The sequence below is a fragment of the Cyanistes caeruleus genome, chromosome 3 (genome assembly GCF_971803275.1).
Source record: "Cyanistes caeruleus chromosome 3, bCyaCae1.hap1.1, whole genome shotgun sequence".
In the NCBI taxonomy this organism is placed as follows: domain Eukaryota; kingdom Metazoa; phylum Chordata; class Aves; order Passeriformes; family Paridae; genus Cyanistes; species Cyanistes caeruleus.
Genome location: NC_141703.1, coordinates 67,481,751 through 67,499,575, shown reverse-complemented (window position 1 = coordinate 67,499,575; position 17,825 = coordinate 67,481,751). Strand labels below are relative to the sequence as shown.

The following is a 17,825-nucleotide window of genomic DNA, read 5'->3' as shown; positions in this document are numbered from 1 at the left end:
CAGTGGTTCAATCAGACCTAGTGAAAGAGATTGATAATAAATATTAATCCAGATTTTGGCAGCAAAATTTTTTCTTTCATTTTTCTTTGTACAGATGTTACTTTGTGTGCTCCCCTGTAGAGAGAAACATGAATTGATGTCTTTCTGAAGTTAGTCTTTATTCAGAGAAATTCCTCCTGTGGTGTCATCACAGAAAGCTTCACAAAATTTTGTGAAAGTCTTCTTGGTTTGTGATGGTTTAACTTGCCAGTCCACAGATCCAGCTTGTGGCTTGGTTTACTGTTGGTGTTGTGCCATTTTCCACCCACATGAGCAAGGACAAGAATTTGAGCCAGCAGCAGCTAAAATGCACCACAGTGCATTTTAATGCGTACAAGGTGCTCTTGAAGAGTAGAGAATTAAGAGTGAACACCATCACTAATAACTTTGGGTGTCTTTGTTGTCATTTCTCTTTCAGTAATCACTGAATGAGTGAGACACCTCTGGAAAGTGATTTATTCTGTCTTAAGATAAGAATCTAAGAAGGGTTTGATGGATCACCTAGAAATGTCAGTCTCAATTTACCCAGAGCCTGGATGGCTAGATTAAGTTTGATATTTGGTTGGTAGGTGGTTACATTCGTAACTTTCCCTAAAAGGCACCCTATAGTAGATCAAGTGCACCAGAAGATGCAAAAAAGCAAGTACAGTTTTAAAGATTTTCCTTACTATTACTACACTTTGAAACATAACTAGACACGGCATCTTTACTGTGGCATGAAATAAAGAAAGGTGTAGAACACCAACTCTTAGAAACTGAACAGTGTTATGTCATGAGAAGTAGAAGCTGTTTCTTTTTATACACTGGTAATAAAGTACTGCTTGTTTGCACAAGTGCATCACAACACGCTCAGGTTTTCATAGGCATGTGTACACTGCACAGAAGACACATCATCCACAAGCGATATGCTGTTTCCATTCCAGTGAAAGAGAGGAGTTTTTAACAGTGTGATCCAACATGTAAGTAGTTTGGAAGAGCAAGTGTGAACAAACAACAAAAATTCAGGGATGGTTCCAGTTCTAACATCTGAGGTAGCTGTCGAAATTGGAATAGGACTGAGGTGTCTCTCTCTGGTAACAAATAAACGGCTTAAATATGTTTTCAGAATTCCGTCTTACCCGGGTTTGCAGTTACATTGCAGAACACTTAAGTAGAAAAGTATACTGTCCCAAAGAGAAAAAGTGTAGATGTCATGGTTTAAACCCAGCTGGCCACAAGGCCATTTGCTCACACCTGTGTACAGGTGTTCAGCCATCCCCAGGAGAGCTGGCTCTGCATTACAGCTTGCAGTAACTTGGGAAGACAGTGTTAACTCTGAATGACCCCTCTTCCTCCTTCTTCCCCCAGCTTTGCATGCTGAACGTGTTACCACGGTCTGGGATATCCCTTTGGTCAACTGGGGTCAGCTGTCCTGACTGAGTCCCCGCCCAACTCCACGTGCACCCCCAGCCCACTCGCTGGTGGGGTGAGAAGCAGTGAAGGCCTTTGGCTCTGTGTAGCTCAGCAGTAACTTAAAAATCCCTGGGTTGCCAGCACAAACCCATAACACTGCCCCACACCAACTACTGTGGAGAAAATTAACTCTACCCCAGCCCGAATCAGCACATCAGGGAAGGAAGATACAGGTCACATCCTCCCTGCTTGCTAGACAGTCCTTCTTCTGGAAGTAACTATTCCCTCTCTTTTGGACTCTTTTAGCCTTTTATTTCCTCAACCCTTTTCCAAGTTCCCTAAAAATAATTCTTCTGCTAACACCCATCAACCACAAAATTACAGGAATATCTTCATCTCGCTGTCTCAGAAAAGGAAAGCAAATGCAACAACAAAATGTCTGTCTAAAAATCTTAGAGGAAGCTATTTTCTGACCCAACAAAACCTAAGTGGAGCTTAGCCCTTTTGCCCTAGTACCTGAAAAAAGTGCAAAAGAAGATTATGAATGTCTTTATTCAAAATCAAATTATTTTTAATCTCTATTTGAGCCCAAAGAAATCCTGCTGTAGTTTCAGAAATAGACCTTGTCTCTGTTAGATTTTTTTTAGAAAAAGCCCCAACAATTACTCCTCTGAAAATATCTTTAAACCTTTCTTTGGAGTTTTTTCTTTTGGAATAACCGGAAAAGGTCAAAAAACCCATGTGAAGTTATGCAGAAAAGATGCCAGAATTTTGAAATCTTTTGAAAGTATATTGTTAATCTCAAGTAACCCTTCAAAGAGGCAGCGTGTCATTACCATATAAAACACAGAAACTGACAAGTATTGTTGTTTGATTTGGATCCCATCAGAAGCAACAAAGATATTTCCTTTGGTAAGAAGTCACCCCTAAATGAAACACTAAAATGTGAAAATTGTTGTAGATTTTCTACAAGATTTTCCATGTCATTTAACATTTTCAGTCTTTAATCTCATAATAAACCAAGAAAATTCTAGAATTGGTGCAGGTAAAAATATTTATGCTACATCCATATATTCCTACGTATCTTCAGCACAGTGGTATATGTAAACAAGAAAACAATGATTTAGAGGAAAAGAAACAGAAAAATAGATGGTGAGCTAAGAGAATGGGAGGGAAGAAGAATTGCTTCCCTGCCTCCCTCACATGTCTTGCAAGGATCCTCATGAGATAAGAACCTAGGGGACACTCTTAAGCTGCTCAATCCCTGGCTTGCCACTTATGAGAAGGAGAGAGGGAAAGTCTGTATCTTACAGGATGCTTAGCCAAGTCAGTGAAAAGGCCTTTAAAAAGTCAATGGATGCATATGACAGGATTTCCTGTTTGTTTGTTTGGTTTGGCAGTCATCATTCTTGAATCCTCTGTGTATGCAAGGGGAGAAAATGTGTTCCACTCACTACTTTCCCCTACAGGATCTCACATCAATTACCCCTCTCTCGCAGAGAATTGCAGTACTCCTCTGAGAATTACGAAGCTTGACACTTACCTGCCATCAGCTGGGATGTGAAGGCCAGAAGGTTGCTAGTGGCTAATAAAGCCAAGCTAAGAGTTTTATTCTTTCCAAGGTTCTAGGTTAAACAAGAACCTTTGGCTTCAAAGCTAACAGGCACTTCACCACATCAATCTAACATAAGACCTGTCTATATGTTACAGTCATGTAAGGACTGTTTTAATGTTTCCTTGAGTCTGGGCAAAGATACCTGTATTAAACTGGTGGGGTCCTGGTGGGACCATTATAGAAGATGGCTGCTTCATAACCATCTCTGACTAGAATGAACATATGAAGTCTTCGTAGACGTGCAGAGAAGAGCATTCCCCACGAGTGCTATTTTAGCATCCATAAGGCCTACTGAGTGACCATATATTTATTTCCAGGTTGCATTTTGTTTCTATCCTGCAGAGAATTGGATCTGATTGTTAAAAAATTACCACATCTGGGACATGTTCTTAGCTCCGTTCTGCAAATCACTGTCCACCCCTGGGTTAAGGGGAGGGCTGAAGGAGTTTGCTACAAGGAATTAGCCTTATCTACCAAAATGTTCAGTCTCACTGAGAATACTACATGGTCTGTTTTAGGCTTGTGTTTTTATAAGATACTGAAAATAAATTCAACAATGGCAAGCATGTGCGCGCACACACACACACACACACACACAGAGCGAGAATGTTTAAGCCTCCTTTTCCTTGAGTAGAGTAGGGTTGGCCAAAGATTACACTTTATTGGCAATTCTGCCACTTCTTAGTGGATGTACTAATTAATTTGTTTCCTGTTTTCTATCTTTGTTGTTCCTTGAGTTCACATGAAACTTGTATTCTATTATGGTAAAAGGAGGTTTGGACAAGGATTGCCTGACAAGGTCTACAGGATTTGGAACTGTTTTTTGTAGCTCCACAAGTACTATGAAAAGAGTGGAATAAGTATATCTAAACCTGGCAACAGCATTTTTTTTTTTCACTAAGTACTCAGAAATAATTAAAAATATTTGTCTTATCTTGGGTAAATAGGGAACCAAGTCCTGGAGTGCCTTTATCATGGAAGATATCTTCTTCCTTTCTCTTTCCCATTCCAGTTTACACAAATGACTCTCCTGAGGCATGTCTCTTTAAAGAAATTAAGGAATTTGAAATGTATAAATTAGCTTTTTCTCCCTTATAGTTTTGGCATATTCAAGTATTTGAGGATATCCATTTCAGAGAGCTGAGGTCATCTCAACACTTTATTGGATATCCTCCCAAATCTCTTTCCCTTAGACTTGTTTTCCAAGTGAGCTGTTTTGCTCCAGAATCTTGAGCTTGTATTGTCCATTTCCCCGCTGACCCTACTGTCTCTTCTCTATTTCATCTTCTAGACTAGATAGTGTTTCCTCTAGTATAAGGATTTCCATATTTTTTTTATATGTAATTGTTTGGGTTTTATCTTTTTTGCATTGCACACCATCTATCTAATTGGTCAATCAAAGAAACTCTTGAAGAATCCTGTATTTGGATTAAATAGACTCTTGAAAGTCAGGATGAGTTGGGATAGTTTTACATCATGTTCTTGTGTCAAGACAGCTGCGCAAAATGACTGATTGTCTTCTCCAATCATTGCCTGAACAGTTTGCCTGAACAGTTTTAGACAGTCATCAGAGTCAGAGTTTTAGAATACATGTTTACTGAGGTTTCACAGAATGAGCTAGGTTGGAAAAGACCTTTAAGATCTTCTAGTCCAACCTATGAACCGACACCTCCTCATCAACTAAACCATGGTACTGAGTGCCATATCCAGCGTTTTTTAAACATATCCAGGAATGGCAACTCCACCACCTCCCTGGCCCGATGATTCCATTGCTCAGTCACTCTTCCAGTGAAGCATTTCTTTCTAACGTCCAACCTAAATTTCCCTTGGTGCAGCTTAAGTCTTCGTCCTCTCAGTCTGTCAGTTGCTGTCTGGGAGAATAGACACCTGACACCTGACAACAGCCACCTCTCAGGAAGTTGTAGAGAGGGGTAAGGTCACTTCTGAGTCTCCTTTTCTCCAGACTAAACAACCCCAGATCTCTCAGCTGTTCCTCACAGGGGTCGTGTTCCCAGCCCCTCACCAGTCTTGTTGCCCTCCTCTGGACACATTCAAGCATCTAAATGTCCTTCCTAAACTGAGAGGCCCAGAACTGGACATATGCAAATTAATTATGAAAATAATGCTTACATTAAAATACTGCTGTTAGTGCATCCTACTAATAAGCTGGAATGCCATTTTCCTTGGGAATCTTGCAATTTATTTCACCAAGATAAAAATGGATCTGCTAGACATTTAGTTTGTTTCTTTCAGCAACAGTTTAATTTTTTTATTTTCTCTCTATCAAGCTTGAATTAATTTGGAATGTTTTCCTTCAAAAGGTGACAAAGCAACCTTTTGTGGCATATTGACCATATCCTTGTAAATTAAATTCTTCATGCTTTATTTAATAATGTGTTTTCTTTTTAATATTGTAATTGCTGCTTTAAAACAAAGCAAATTTCCTCAAGAGTTATTGCAGCAGATGTACAGTTATTCTTAAGGATATGTGGTTTCTCACTGATTCTTGGCATGGGAAAAGAAGAGATACTGGGTTGGCTTTATCGCAAGGAATTTAGACTGTATATACTTTTGGCTGAAAGACTTTAGTTACAAAACAAAACCCATCCTGTGTTGTCACTGTGCTCTGCATTTCTCTACTAATTGTTTTCAGCTTGGATTGTATGATAATACATGTGTTTGATATGTGTGGTTTGTTTTTGTCGAACTCCATTATCCTGTCTCATGTTCTTGGAGTGCCTGAAGTAGTTTCGCTAATCTGTCAGCATAGTATGTACTTGTGGATAAATATAGACGTGCAGCCACTCTGTGAGTGGTCATCATCATATGCTGAAGCTAAAAATTACCCCTTTGGTTATGGAAAGGCTGAGCTGATCTGCAGGCCTGCTCTAGCTCGCACACTGCAGGTCTTCAGCATTTGTCTATTGAGAAACAATACTAAGAAACTGAAGGGAATGTCTTCCTCACAAGCAGTGAGGAAGTGTGAAACAGGGTTATGAAACACCTAATTTATTTTTCGATTTTAGTTAGAAAAGGATTCTAACTTTTCTAACTGAAGGAGTGGAGCATTTCAGGAATTCACAGGCTCATGGATATTACAGTAGCATGTTGGAGAAAATCCAGCGTGATCGGCTTTATAAAGGGGCTCGGTAGGTATGAAAATACTGCAAATAGATGTTTCCATTTGTCTTATTAGTTTGTTCATTGTTGCTAAAGTGTGAATTTGACACAGTTTACTAAAATAAAGCAACCTCTGCTTTTCTGCTTAAAGATACTGAAAATTTAGTAACTGTGTGGCTGAAGTTACATCCAATGTAGCGCAGATTCTTGGCTTGTGCATTATGATCGTTCAGTTGTTTTGATTCTTCTTACAGCTCTAAGAAAAACACCTGTATTGCAGATCATAATTGGGAATCTGTTAGGATAATTTAATTTGGTACCCATCCCTAGCCTTAGCTTTTGACCATGTTTTACACTAAAACTACAGTGCTTTTTTACAGGTGTTTTTCTGATCAGGGAAATGATCAATACATGGAAAAATCTAGCAGTGATTTTATGTCAGGAGGCCTTTCCATGGCAATAGTATATGGCTGTGATGACAACCATGTGTGATATTTCATTATATTTCTGTATTTATTCCTTGTCTTTAATTTTTTAAAATACATAAAATTTATAAAATAATATGGTTATAGCTTGCACTAAATGAAAATACTCTGTAGGGTAAGAGCATAATTTGAAATACAGCTCATTGCTCATTTAGTAGAAAAATAGGGAACCATGTTGGAAACAAAAAAAGATGCTCAGACAGAATTACACCCCCAAAATGGTACAGACATTTTATAGCATGGTTAAACTTTCTTACAGATTTTCATAGGATAGGAGCTTTAAATATGTAAACAACTCTCTAAACTTGATCTGTAGATTCTCTGCTGTTGCAGAGTCCTTGGGCATCAGGGTTACCATGGTCTCCTCCATGTGCATCACCCTTCATTCTGCTGGGGGATGAGCTACTTTTCTCTAGGTAAAGGGTTTAGCTTAATGCAATACTTGTGTGGTGCAAGTAATAAAAGTAACCAATGCCCTACAATATGAAGGCATTCAAACTAAACTGTGGTCTGTTCTGGTACTTCTCTTGGTATCGCATTTATTATTTTGAAATCAGGCAGTATAAACTAAATTTGTTAAGGAAATCAATATCTCAAATTGAGTATAACTCCTTCCTTCCACCATATGCCCTCCATATGTCTTCTGCATGAAGCCACACAAACTATAGATGGTGATTTCTCATGTTAAAATGATGTATTTTAATTATTTAATATGTATTATTTAATGGGGCAGTGTTTCTCTGCCATAGATGACAAAACTGAGCACATCTCTTTTATTGCTGCATCTAAGGCTCACAGTATAATGTGTCATGTGTCAACATAAAGGGACCAATCAAGGATAACTTTAATGCAGCTGCTTCTTAAATTTTGAATCCTTGATTTCCAATTTTGTCTCAGAGGCAACGTTTTTTTTAGTGAGTTTTGTAGGGCTCTCGGTCTAGGCATAAAAGCTATATTCTTTTAAAGCTCATACATTATTATATAGATATGAGTGATAGTCTTGTCACGGGGCCAGATTTTTTGCAATGCAAATATCAAGCATATGCAAATGCTGGAGATAATGGAGCTGAAAAGATGCCTTAGAAAAAGCCAAACCTATATATATTATTATTATAATATTATATATTATATATTATATATATATATATATATATATATATATATATATATATATATATATATATATATATATATAATAGTTCATGACCAACTCATGATCTACGCCAGACCCTCAGAGTGTGGGCAATTTTAGCTTTCGCACTAAAGATGCTTAAATGGGCTTAACAGCTACAAAATGGTCTTTTAAAAAACTGAACTAAATCAATGTCATATGTCAGTCATTTTCCTAACTGCAGTAATTGCTGTAGTAATGATAGATGTTAACCCCCAGGATGTGCTTTTTCTGTATTTGGGAAAAGACTGTAAAGTTCATTATTTGTGAGAAGTGCTAGAATAAAAATTTTTGGTGCACTGGCAGATCTCACAGATAATTGCATTCCTCTATTCCAGTGTGCAAATAAGTGACTTTTCAGTTAGATGTCTGGAAAAAAAAGTTAAATCAACCTGTGTCACAAACCTAACAGAATCATTGTTAAAAGGCTTCCTACTAACAATGACTATGTGGATTGAAATTCCAGTCTCAGAATCCTGGCTGCATGCTACAGTGATTGAAGATTAGGGTGGCAGCTCCCAGGTAGCATGGGTAAGGTTTTTTAAACTTAATTTCGCCAGGATGGGAGGCGTACCTGCTCTCACACACCACATGCGTGCCTGCCTGCCTCCCATGAATCCCCCCGGTGTTTTGAGCTGAGCAGCCAGGTTTAAAGCAGAGCTGCTGAGGAGCAGAAGGCAGGTTTGTGTTCTATTAGACGGCAGCAGATTGCTCTGAGAGGCAGCCTGGGCTGGCTGCCTGGCCCCAGCCCGGCGGTGTTGTGCTTGGCAGGGGCGCAGCGCTCAGCTCCAAGCCTGGCAGCTCAGCGTGGTGGCACTGCAAGGGACGGGGCTTGTGCTGCACCAGGGACACAGATATTTAAGAAAATCGGATTTGCTGCTCACCAAAAAATTTTCCTGACTGAGCACTTGGAGATGGAGCTGATTTCATGGGTAGATGTAAGCCGGTCAAAACCACACATTTGGCAAATATATTCCTAACTGCAAAAATATTGTCTGACTCCATCCTAAAGCTATTTGTGGAGAGATTTCCATTGCCTAGTGTATTTGATAGTCTATAAAAATTTGCATCTGATCCTTTGCATCCCACTGTCTTCATGTTTAAGTTTTAAGAGAGCCTAGGTGATGACAGAAGAGCAGTAGCACTTACACTCTTCTCTGGTGTACACTCTACTTTGAAGTAGATTGTTATTGAGAACAATATATTTTTAGAACAGGTTTTGTGCAATATAAATGTAGGACTGTTTTATACACTTTGTTTTTTGCTAAGAGTCATAATGCCAGGAAGATTCCATGATAATGCTTCTGCCCTCAAAAATCAAGTGAAACTTTGCAGGAAGCAAATCTAGCAGGAAACATCTGTTGCAGTAGGAGAAGCGCTGCTGCTGTGCTGAAGAGTGATGCTGTACCTCATCAGCGAGGGGTTATTTTCAAAGAAAAGTGTAGATGTGTTACACTTGCAGAATAATAGCTACATGAAGAGAAGAATTTTTGTCTTCTCTTATATATAAACTTCTAACCTGATTTTTCTAAAGGAAAACATGTTCTCTTTTCTCTAGTGGATCCTTTTTTGTAATTTTAGCTTCTGATTTAAATGCTCTCAAGCCATAAAGTTTCTTCTTTAATTTTTTATTTTTATTTTTGTTCAGCAGTGAAGTGTTAAAGTCCATAGGAAGCAAATCTGATTTATCCTTAAAACAATCATGTGTCACTAATAATTGACAGTTAATTTCAGTAATACTTGCAATTCTGTTCCTCAAAGGAAAAGACTAAAGGTATTAGATGTGAGGTAACTATCATTGTAGCTCATTCTTCCTTCTCTGTTTCTTTCTATGCAACTTGGATGTAACACTCTGCTATGGGGAAGTGCTGTAATGATTTTAGTTCACAATATTTCCGTGGTTTGTATTGCATTAAAGCATCTCCATCCAAATCATCAGTTGTGCTTGTGGGCATTGTGACACTTTTATTACATTCAGAGTGGATAATGGCTGGTCTTACCAGTCTTACTTAATTTTCTGCTTTTAAAGTCTCTGTCAAAACTAACAGAGAAAGAGTGCTACCAGTACCTGTTTGAAGACCAAACATGACTTTTATTGCCAATAAGAGCTGAGCCCTGAGGATTTTGGGTTGTAAATTTTATGTGTAAAATGGTAGCATTTGAAGTGCTGCTATTTACTTTTCCTTCATTCACAGAGAAACAGCCAGTTGAGCTCAGTCTAGTATACAATACCTTGATACTCATTATGGGGAATTCAATCACAGGATAATTTAGGTTGGAAGGTATCCCTGATGGATGATTAGTCCAACCCCAGCTTGCTCACCAGCTAGGGAGGGTTTCTCAGGACCTTGTCTGGTCAACTTTCAAGTATCTCCAAAAGTGGATTTTCTGCTGTATCTCTGGACAACATGTATCTGTGTTTGCTCACCCCCTCACAGTGGAAATTATCTAATAGAAATTTACCACATTCAGACTAGTGTCTGTTGCCTCTTGTCCTTTCATCTTCAGCTCAAAGAAGAATCTAGTTCCTTGACATCTTTGCTAGACTCCATTGGTAGCTAAGGGGTGCAATAACATTCTCTTCTCGAGGTTGAATCGGTCCAGCACTCTCAGCCTTTACTAATCTAGCAAGCCTTTGACCATCTTTGTGGTCCTCTCTTGGCTCTGCTTCAGAATAGCAATGTCATTCTGGCATGGGAGAGACCAAAACTGAACAGAGTACACCAGGTGTAATCTCAAAAGTGCCAGGCGGAACTGTAGGGTTTGATACTTTCAAGAAAGCTCATGCACAATTAATAGTTTTTGGCCATGGAAAACATTCTATGTCTGACTCTTCATGTAAGATTTATACTGGTAACATGTATGTTCTTTTTTTGAGTCATTCTTGTCATTCTTCACCCAATATAGATTAAAGGAGAATAAGACCCTTTAAAACTCACCATAGTCAAAAGACCAGACTCCTGATTTTTGCAAGGCTAAGTCAGTTTGAATAGCAATAAAGAATAGATTTTTGTTACTTGACAACTGAGTTACAGGTCTGACTTGCACACAAAAGACAAAAAATGAGGATATTTTTCAGTTAGGTGTCAGGAAGTCTTACCATGTAAAAAAAAATAAGGATTGAGTTTACTATGCTCTGCATAGTAAACACCACTCAATTAAAATATATTTCATCTTTTATTTCTTCTTTCAATTAGACAATGTGTATTTTACGTATGGTTCCATGGAAGTTACATTGATGTGTAATATATTTCTCTGATTAGCAGCTAGTCTCCAATTTTGCTTTGACAGTGCAGTGAGCTGTTGAGGTGCTCTGTGAAAGTTAAACCGTGTTGAATTACCCAGAAGTAAATGTGTTTTTTCCACATTTCAGCTTCTCCAGTTGGTAACGGATATATCAAGCCACCTGTCCCTCCTGTTTCTGGTACACAGAGAGAAAAAGGCCCTCCAGCCATGTTGCCCATCAGCATTGACCCAGACAGTAAACCAGGCGAATATGTCCTGAAGAGCTTGTTTGTTAACTTCACTACTCTGGCTGAACGCAAGATTCGCATCATCATGGCAGAACCCCTTGTGAGTAAAAAGAAACTCCATGTATATGTATACTGTGCTTTGAATTTGGTTCAAAATCAGGCTTGCTCGCTGTGCAATGAAGAGTATTTCGTTTGTAATCTGCGTTGGAGTTTGATAGTGTTCCCCAAACTGTAAGATGTGCTGCTTTGGCAGTTAGAATGTCGTGGGAGAGGGCAGAGGTATGCAAGACATGCCAAAGAGGTGACATGAAAAGGAATTAATATTGAATTTCTGTTTGCAGCATGGGCACACGTTAATGGGATTGAGAGGCAGAAGAGGTGTCAGCCAGCATAGATTTCACAGCTGGGAGAGCAGTCACTGGAGTCAAAATAGATTAGAAAATGCTGAAATATGATAAAAGCAGTATTTCTGAATATTACAGGTTTTCAGCTAAAACATTAAAATGGCTACCACTGCTGACTCCTCTTTTAGTTCTGACAGTAGTAGATTTCATAATCTAATAGAGGGCTATAGCACCTATTTTCCAGATATGAAAAAGCATGCAGCACTTGAAAAAGGATTACAACCTTAAAAGGACATTACAAGGTCTTGGACCATGAGAGAGTCATTGTCATTTGTATTTTTAGGCAAATTTAGCACACAAGTATGTCTGTTACAATTTGCCTTATGTAACTGATCTTCCAGGACTCTCCTCATTAACTTGAGATTACATTTTATATACAGTCTTGCTGTTTTGATTAAGGAAGAATATTTCTAAAACTTAATAGTTTAGATCTGATGAGATTAAAAAAAAAAACAAACTAAAAATACCCAGAAATATTTACTTCTGTACTATAAGGTAATTTTAATAAAATCTTAGAATCTTTTTTTTATAAAGTCCAATGTAGAATACTTAGTTTAGTTCCCCATTTTCAGGATATTTTGAAGGGCAGAATTAAAACTTTCTTTATTCTGATGACATCTATTTAGCTTTGATTTAGATTCAGAAGCATTTGATGTTTGGAAAGTTTTACCAGGCTTTCTTCTGAAACATTAGCTAGATGCAAGATGACAGAACTATCTTACATAATTTGGAATAACACCACAAAAAGCTTACAGTAAAGAATATTATAAACAAAAATACAGATTTTTCTTCTTTGATGAGTTCCCTCCAAATCACAAAAAGTAGAATAACCTGACAGTTATACTGTTCTTTTAAAAAATAAAATACCAGTATTTATTATCATCCAGTTTTCATGTGATGCCCAGAGGATGTCTTTAAAATTTTTAAAGAATGTATATAAAATTATTTGACAAGATCAGGAAAACAGTCAGAGGACCAGTACTGAGGATATACTTTCATTGCAGCACCTGTGTTACTCTTAAGCATGAACGTCTGCATTTTCATATAACATTTCAGGCATGGACTTATTCCCATTTCACCTTGAGTTGCTGTGTGGTAATATGTTGTTTTTTTCACACTGAGAAAGTATTATTATCTGAATGTTGATCATATTCTAGAGGTTGTTCAATGGAATTTTATTTGATAAATTCAATGTAGAATGTAGAAATATTTCAAGAGACTGGAATGTCACCTTCTTGTCATCATTTTCAGAACGTATTTTTTACAGGGGTCTGACCATGAGTCACTAACAATAATTCAATTACATACTCACATCTCATTAGTACTAATAAAACTTACATGTCATGGCATGCTGCTGTTTCAGGTTGGCTGTGACCAATGAGTAAGCAGGATTCTGTAGACATTCAGTCAAAAGGATTTTGAAATAATTAGGTTGTAATGAAAGAAGTGACAAGGGAAAATGGCAAAAATTATTCTCAAATAACAGCTAAGAATTTGAGTCTACCCTTTTTGCGAGGTGGCTGCTGGATGTTGAGCAGCTTTGTTCCAACATTTTACTTTACTTACTAGAATTGTGACCAAGAAGTCCCAAGGATTTGCGAGACGATGTTTATAAGTTGATGGTGAAAAGCTACCTTTTGGCCTTTTTTCACAATTAGTTAGTCAGATGTTGAACTCTTTGAAGTTTGTGGTCTAATTAAACTCAAGTGTACTTCAAAGAAAGTCAAACTTACACAGTGCTCAACACTGAGATATTTCTAGTTTGATTTCTCCAAGTCATTACAAGATATGACAGTTTAATTTTATAATGAGCAATGAATACTTAGGATTTCTTCTAGAGAAGATAAAATGATCTTTTTATAATATTGTTGCCTTTACATCTCTTTTATCACAAAGTCTAGCTCACATTGAAGCTCTGAAGTTACTATGGTTAAATTAAATACTAATGGATACCTTTTTTACCTAGACCATTCTTTTCATACATGTTCTGCCAGCTTATACTTTCTGATTATCATTGGTCTTATTTTTATGAATTTTTGTCTCAGTTTCTTTGGGTTCCATATGTCCATGTGATATATCAATCTCTTTCTTTTGTGATGCACACAGAGCCAAAGTGTAAATTACAGTGTTCTGACAACCATGTAGGAAAACCACGTTTGTGTCACGCCGTGAGTTGCAGATGCCAGAAAGGCACTAGAAATCTCTGCTATTTTCTAGGGTGTCAGTGAAGGGCACAGCAAACCCCACCCCTTCCTGCAGCAACATGAAGTCTCATCTGGGATAGCAATATTCCAGGGGGAGAGAAAGCAGAGAGCAGTGACACCTACTCCTCCTGCTGCCTTGGCTGGCAACCAAGTATCATTTGACATTTTGGTTACTGGATCTGGCAGTGATCATCATAAAAAACACGCTCCCCACTTAATATATTTTCTAGACGTAAATATAATGTCAGCTATCCACTGCTAAGTCTTTAACAAGTTAAAATGGAAAACTTTTGTTTCCAGATTTGACATTTTTTAACTTTGCCCATAGAATATTTTATTCAGAATTTCAGGTGAATTTTTCCCTTTTTAGGATCTCTGATATATAAAAAATACAATTCAGTAATTACAAGTTCACAGTCATGTGGCTAATTTTTAATGATTAACTACTGTACCCAGATTGTCAAGTTATATTATTTCAAATTAAAAGTATTTGGCAGCAGACTTCATTAAAGTAGATTGTTTATAAAATAAAATCCAGTTTATAAAATTAAATTCCTGTAAATGAAATGTAAGTATTTTTTTCTTGATAATCTTTAATAATTTCCTGGTTCTTTTCTGTAGATAATGGTTCTTATTTGTAAGAAATATTAAGATTTTATTCCACAGACCTTTTTCCACAGCTGATTTAATTAATATTTAATTTTAATCCATTTTTATTCTAAATCTTCTCTGCATTGCTTCACTTCTAAATACTATTTGATATTTTATTACTGCTGATTTTTTTCAAGCAGTGATGATCTTGAAATGAAGCTATAAAGAGGAAGCCAGGGAAATATTCTTGCCAGTTTAATTGAAAGAATATGTTTCATAGCTCTGTAAGGAGAAAGCCCGGAAAAAAAGTTTCCTTTTTTAGGACTGTTGATTATCACTTTGGGTAATAATTCATCCTGTGCATACAGAGCACGCTAATCTTTAAATAAGCCTTTCAGCAGTACTTACACACAGCTGTAGACATTGATAAAACATAGGGAGCTACAGGCATTGACAGTTGTTAATGGTTAATTTAGCTGTTGGTAAACTTTCATTATGCTTTTCTCCTGCAAGCATCTTCTTTTACTAAGCTTGTCTAAATTCAGGCTCTCTCTGAATACTGAACTCAAGAACAGAATTTACTCATTATAGGATTGGGACTATAAGCATATTCATGAATTCTGCATGTAACTCTTTTTATTAGGCAGGTTTAATCTCACCATTAGGAAAAAACCCTGAGAGGAGTGGTGTGGTTGATACTAGTGTCTTTATTACTTCCATTTCATTAGAAGCTTGAAGGCATTAAAGTAGAGATCTATTTCAAGACAGAGCTGGTGGTAACAACCTAGCAGGTGGTTCAGAAGACTTTGAAAGAAAGGAAAGAATAATGCAAATTGCAGAGACTGACCAACCAATATGTATAATGGGACTGGTTTCTGATTAGCTTCAGTCTAGGCTTCGCTTTCTCTAGGCAAGAGAAGAATATGCTAAGAACAGAGAAAAGGTTTTTTGGTTTTTGTTTTCTGAGGACTGGGCTGTGATAACTAGTAGGATTTATATAGGCTATGATAATACCAAGCAGTTTTATCCCACAGCTGTAATGCAGAATTTTCTGGTTTACGTGGACTAAAACTCCAGCTGCATCACACAAGGTGACAACTCCTTGTTTGTCACCTGTAATGAGACACGTTACCCTTACACGTGTTTTACATTTGAAGTCCTCATTGATAGTTTGGCTTGTACAGGGACTTTGGACCTCTGTTTGTTCAGAGTGAATAGATACTAGTTACTGTAAGGAACAGGTAATTTCCTGGAAAAGAGGAAAGGCAAGCTGCCTTGCTCTGTTCTAAATATTCACTCAGTGTATGTATTCCCAGACAAACTGACAAAATTTTATTTGAATACCTTTATGCAAATATATATTGAAAATTCTGTTCTCCTTTCTCATGAAAGTGTGTCAAATCAGTACCAGTAACCAGGAGGAAAAGGCTTCAGGTCAAATCACCTGGGGACACCTCTCATATGTACTTATATGGTACAGTTACAGCCTCTGAAATAAACAGATAGCCAAGAAAGTTCCAAGTAACAGAATTTTAAAGAAAACTACTGGCAGTAGTTCTCAAGTTCACTTCAAAAATACACTTTCCTCACTTCTTTTTCTGTTCTGTGAAGACAGTAACACAGTTGGTAACAATAAGTATCTACCTGATGTTAAAGCAGTAGTGGACAGCAGACCATGGCCACGGTCATTTGCTGTCCTGCATTATTCCTGGCTGGCTGGGTCTTGACAGAATGTGGCTCCTGTTTGCAGAGGTCTCTGCTGTGCTTGGAGCAGCCCTGCAATTACAACCCTAAATTTATTCAAGCCAACTGATAAGGGCTTCCTATAGGCTTTATTAAATTAGGTCATGTTATTCTGAGTGGGTAACCAGTGGTCAGGGCCCTAAGGGCATTAATAAGCCGTAATGGCCTCTTCTGAGTCTCTCCCACACCTGCCCACAGGCCAGGACCCATTCCCAGGTTTTGGAGCCATTAGTCCCTGCCACAACAGGACTAGTCTCATGCTCCCACTGCCCTGCCCCCTCCCCATGGCTGAGCCAGGTCACATAGCTGAAAAACCTTAATAAACCTTTACAAACCTTAATAAACAGTTGAAATTATACCTTGAATAGCAGTTTCATGCAAAGGTCATAACATAGACTTGGAATTTTCAATCTCCGTCATCTATTGGTCTTATTCTTACATGGAAATCACCGTATCAAGTATTTTTTTTAGAATATCATGCCTATTCCAGTCCAACAGACTCATAAATGAAAGATCTTGGACTCTTGTACTGCATCCTATGGCAGCACTCTTGACTGAGGCCTTGTGCATTCCCTGCCCTAGCAAATTAGGTTCCAATCAACAAAATTTTATCTTCTTATATTGGAATTTTTAAGGTTAGACTCACACAATCTACTAACACAAGGCTGTAATAGAATTACGGTATCAACCTAGTGCCCACACTGTCTCCAGATGCTCTTTTTAAATTTATCATACTTACGGGTTGTAAAATCAACCTCTTTTTTTGTGCACTGTAGTATTGGAGTAAATAAAATCATGGAAAACCAAGGGACAGTATTATAATACTAACCAGGAGGATCCTAATAGACAGAGGATTTTGATGTGTTCGTTAAGTTACAGTTTTGAAAAGTCATTCCTATTAAAACAAGCTCTGAAAACAAACAGCCGAGAAAATTTCCTTTCTCACTTGTGCCCGAGTGTACCACAGATCTCAGTAAAGTTATCCTTAGCACTCTTTTCAACTTACAGGTTTCACAAAAGCATGTATTTAAAATGTATCTTTCACATTTCACAAATGCACGTCTTTAAAATATTTCTTTCAGGACTGGTCCACTAGCAGTTATCAGCTTTTTTGGGCTTAAAATATGGTAGTAAAATAAATGTTTGACTACCTGCCTACAATAAAGCATCTTACTTTGCAATGGAAAATAGAAATGTTGAGAGTAGTAGGTTTGTTGTTTGGATTTTTTGGGGCTTTTTTTGTTTGGGTTGTTTTGGGGTGGTTTTTTTTGTTTGTTTGTTGGGGTTTGTTTTTTTTTTTTCTTGGTTTGGTTTCATTTCTTTTTCTGGGGGATTTTTTGCTCTTGTTCTGTATATCTCTAACAGCAGTTATCCTTTGATTAAAGTTTGCAATTGTTGATTGTCAACACTGAGTTGAGGGAGTATCTGGGAATTTTTGTAATGTTCAGGTAGGAATGGTAGAGGTTTTGAGTTCCTTGCTAGAGGCTGGTGAGAAAACTGGTTTTGTTTGTTGGGAGTTGTTTTGGGTTTTTTTACATTCTATGTTATCTTGGGAAAGTAGCAGCACTAATTTTTGTACTGTGCATCC

At 37.5% G+C, this 17,825-nt stretch overlaps 1 protein-coding gene across 13 annotated transcripts in view; it reads left to right on the top strand.

The window, feature by feature from the left end:
- The window catches only part of FRY (FRY microtubule binding protein), a 219,843-nt gene that overhangs the window by 81,525 nt on the left and 120,493 nt on the right, over positions 1-17,825 (top strand). For 12 of the 13 annotated variants that reach the window (XR_015284705.1, XM_086881617.1, XM_086881613.1 and 9 more), the window contains one exon: positions 11,196-11,395. Coding sequence is in view for 12 of the 13 variants with exons in the window: in XM_023918660.2 (XP_023774428.2) it covers positions 11,196-11,395 (200 nt within the window). In the remaining variant the exon portion in view is untranslated. Of the gene's footprint in view, positions 1-6,115; positions 6,196-11,195; positions 11,396-17,825 lie in introns of those variants that run through there. The other variant, XM_086881612.1, reaches the window with a different exon arrangement.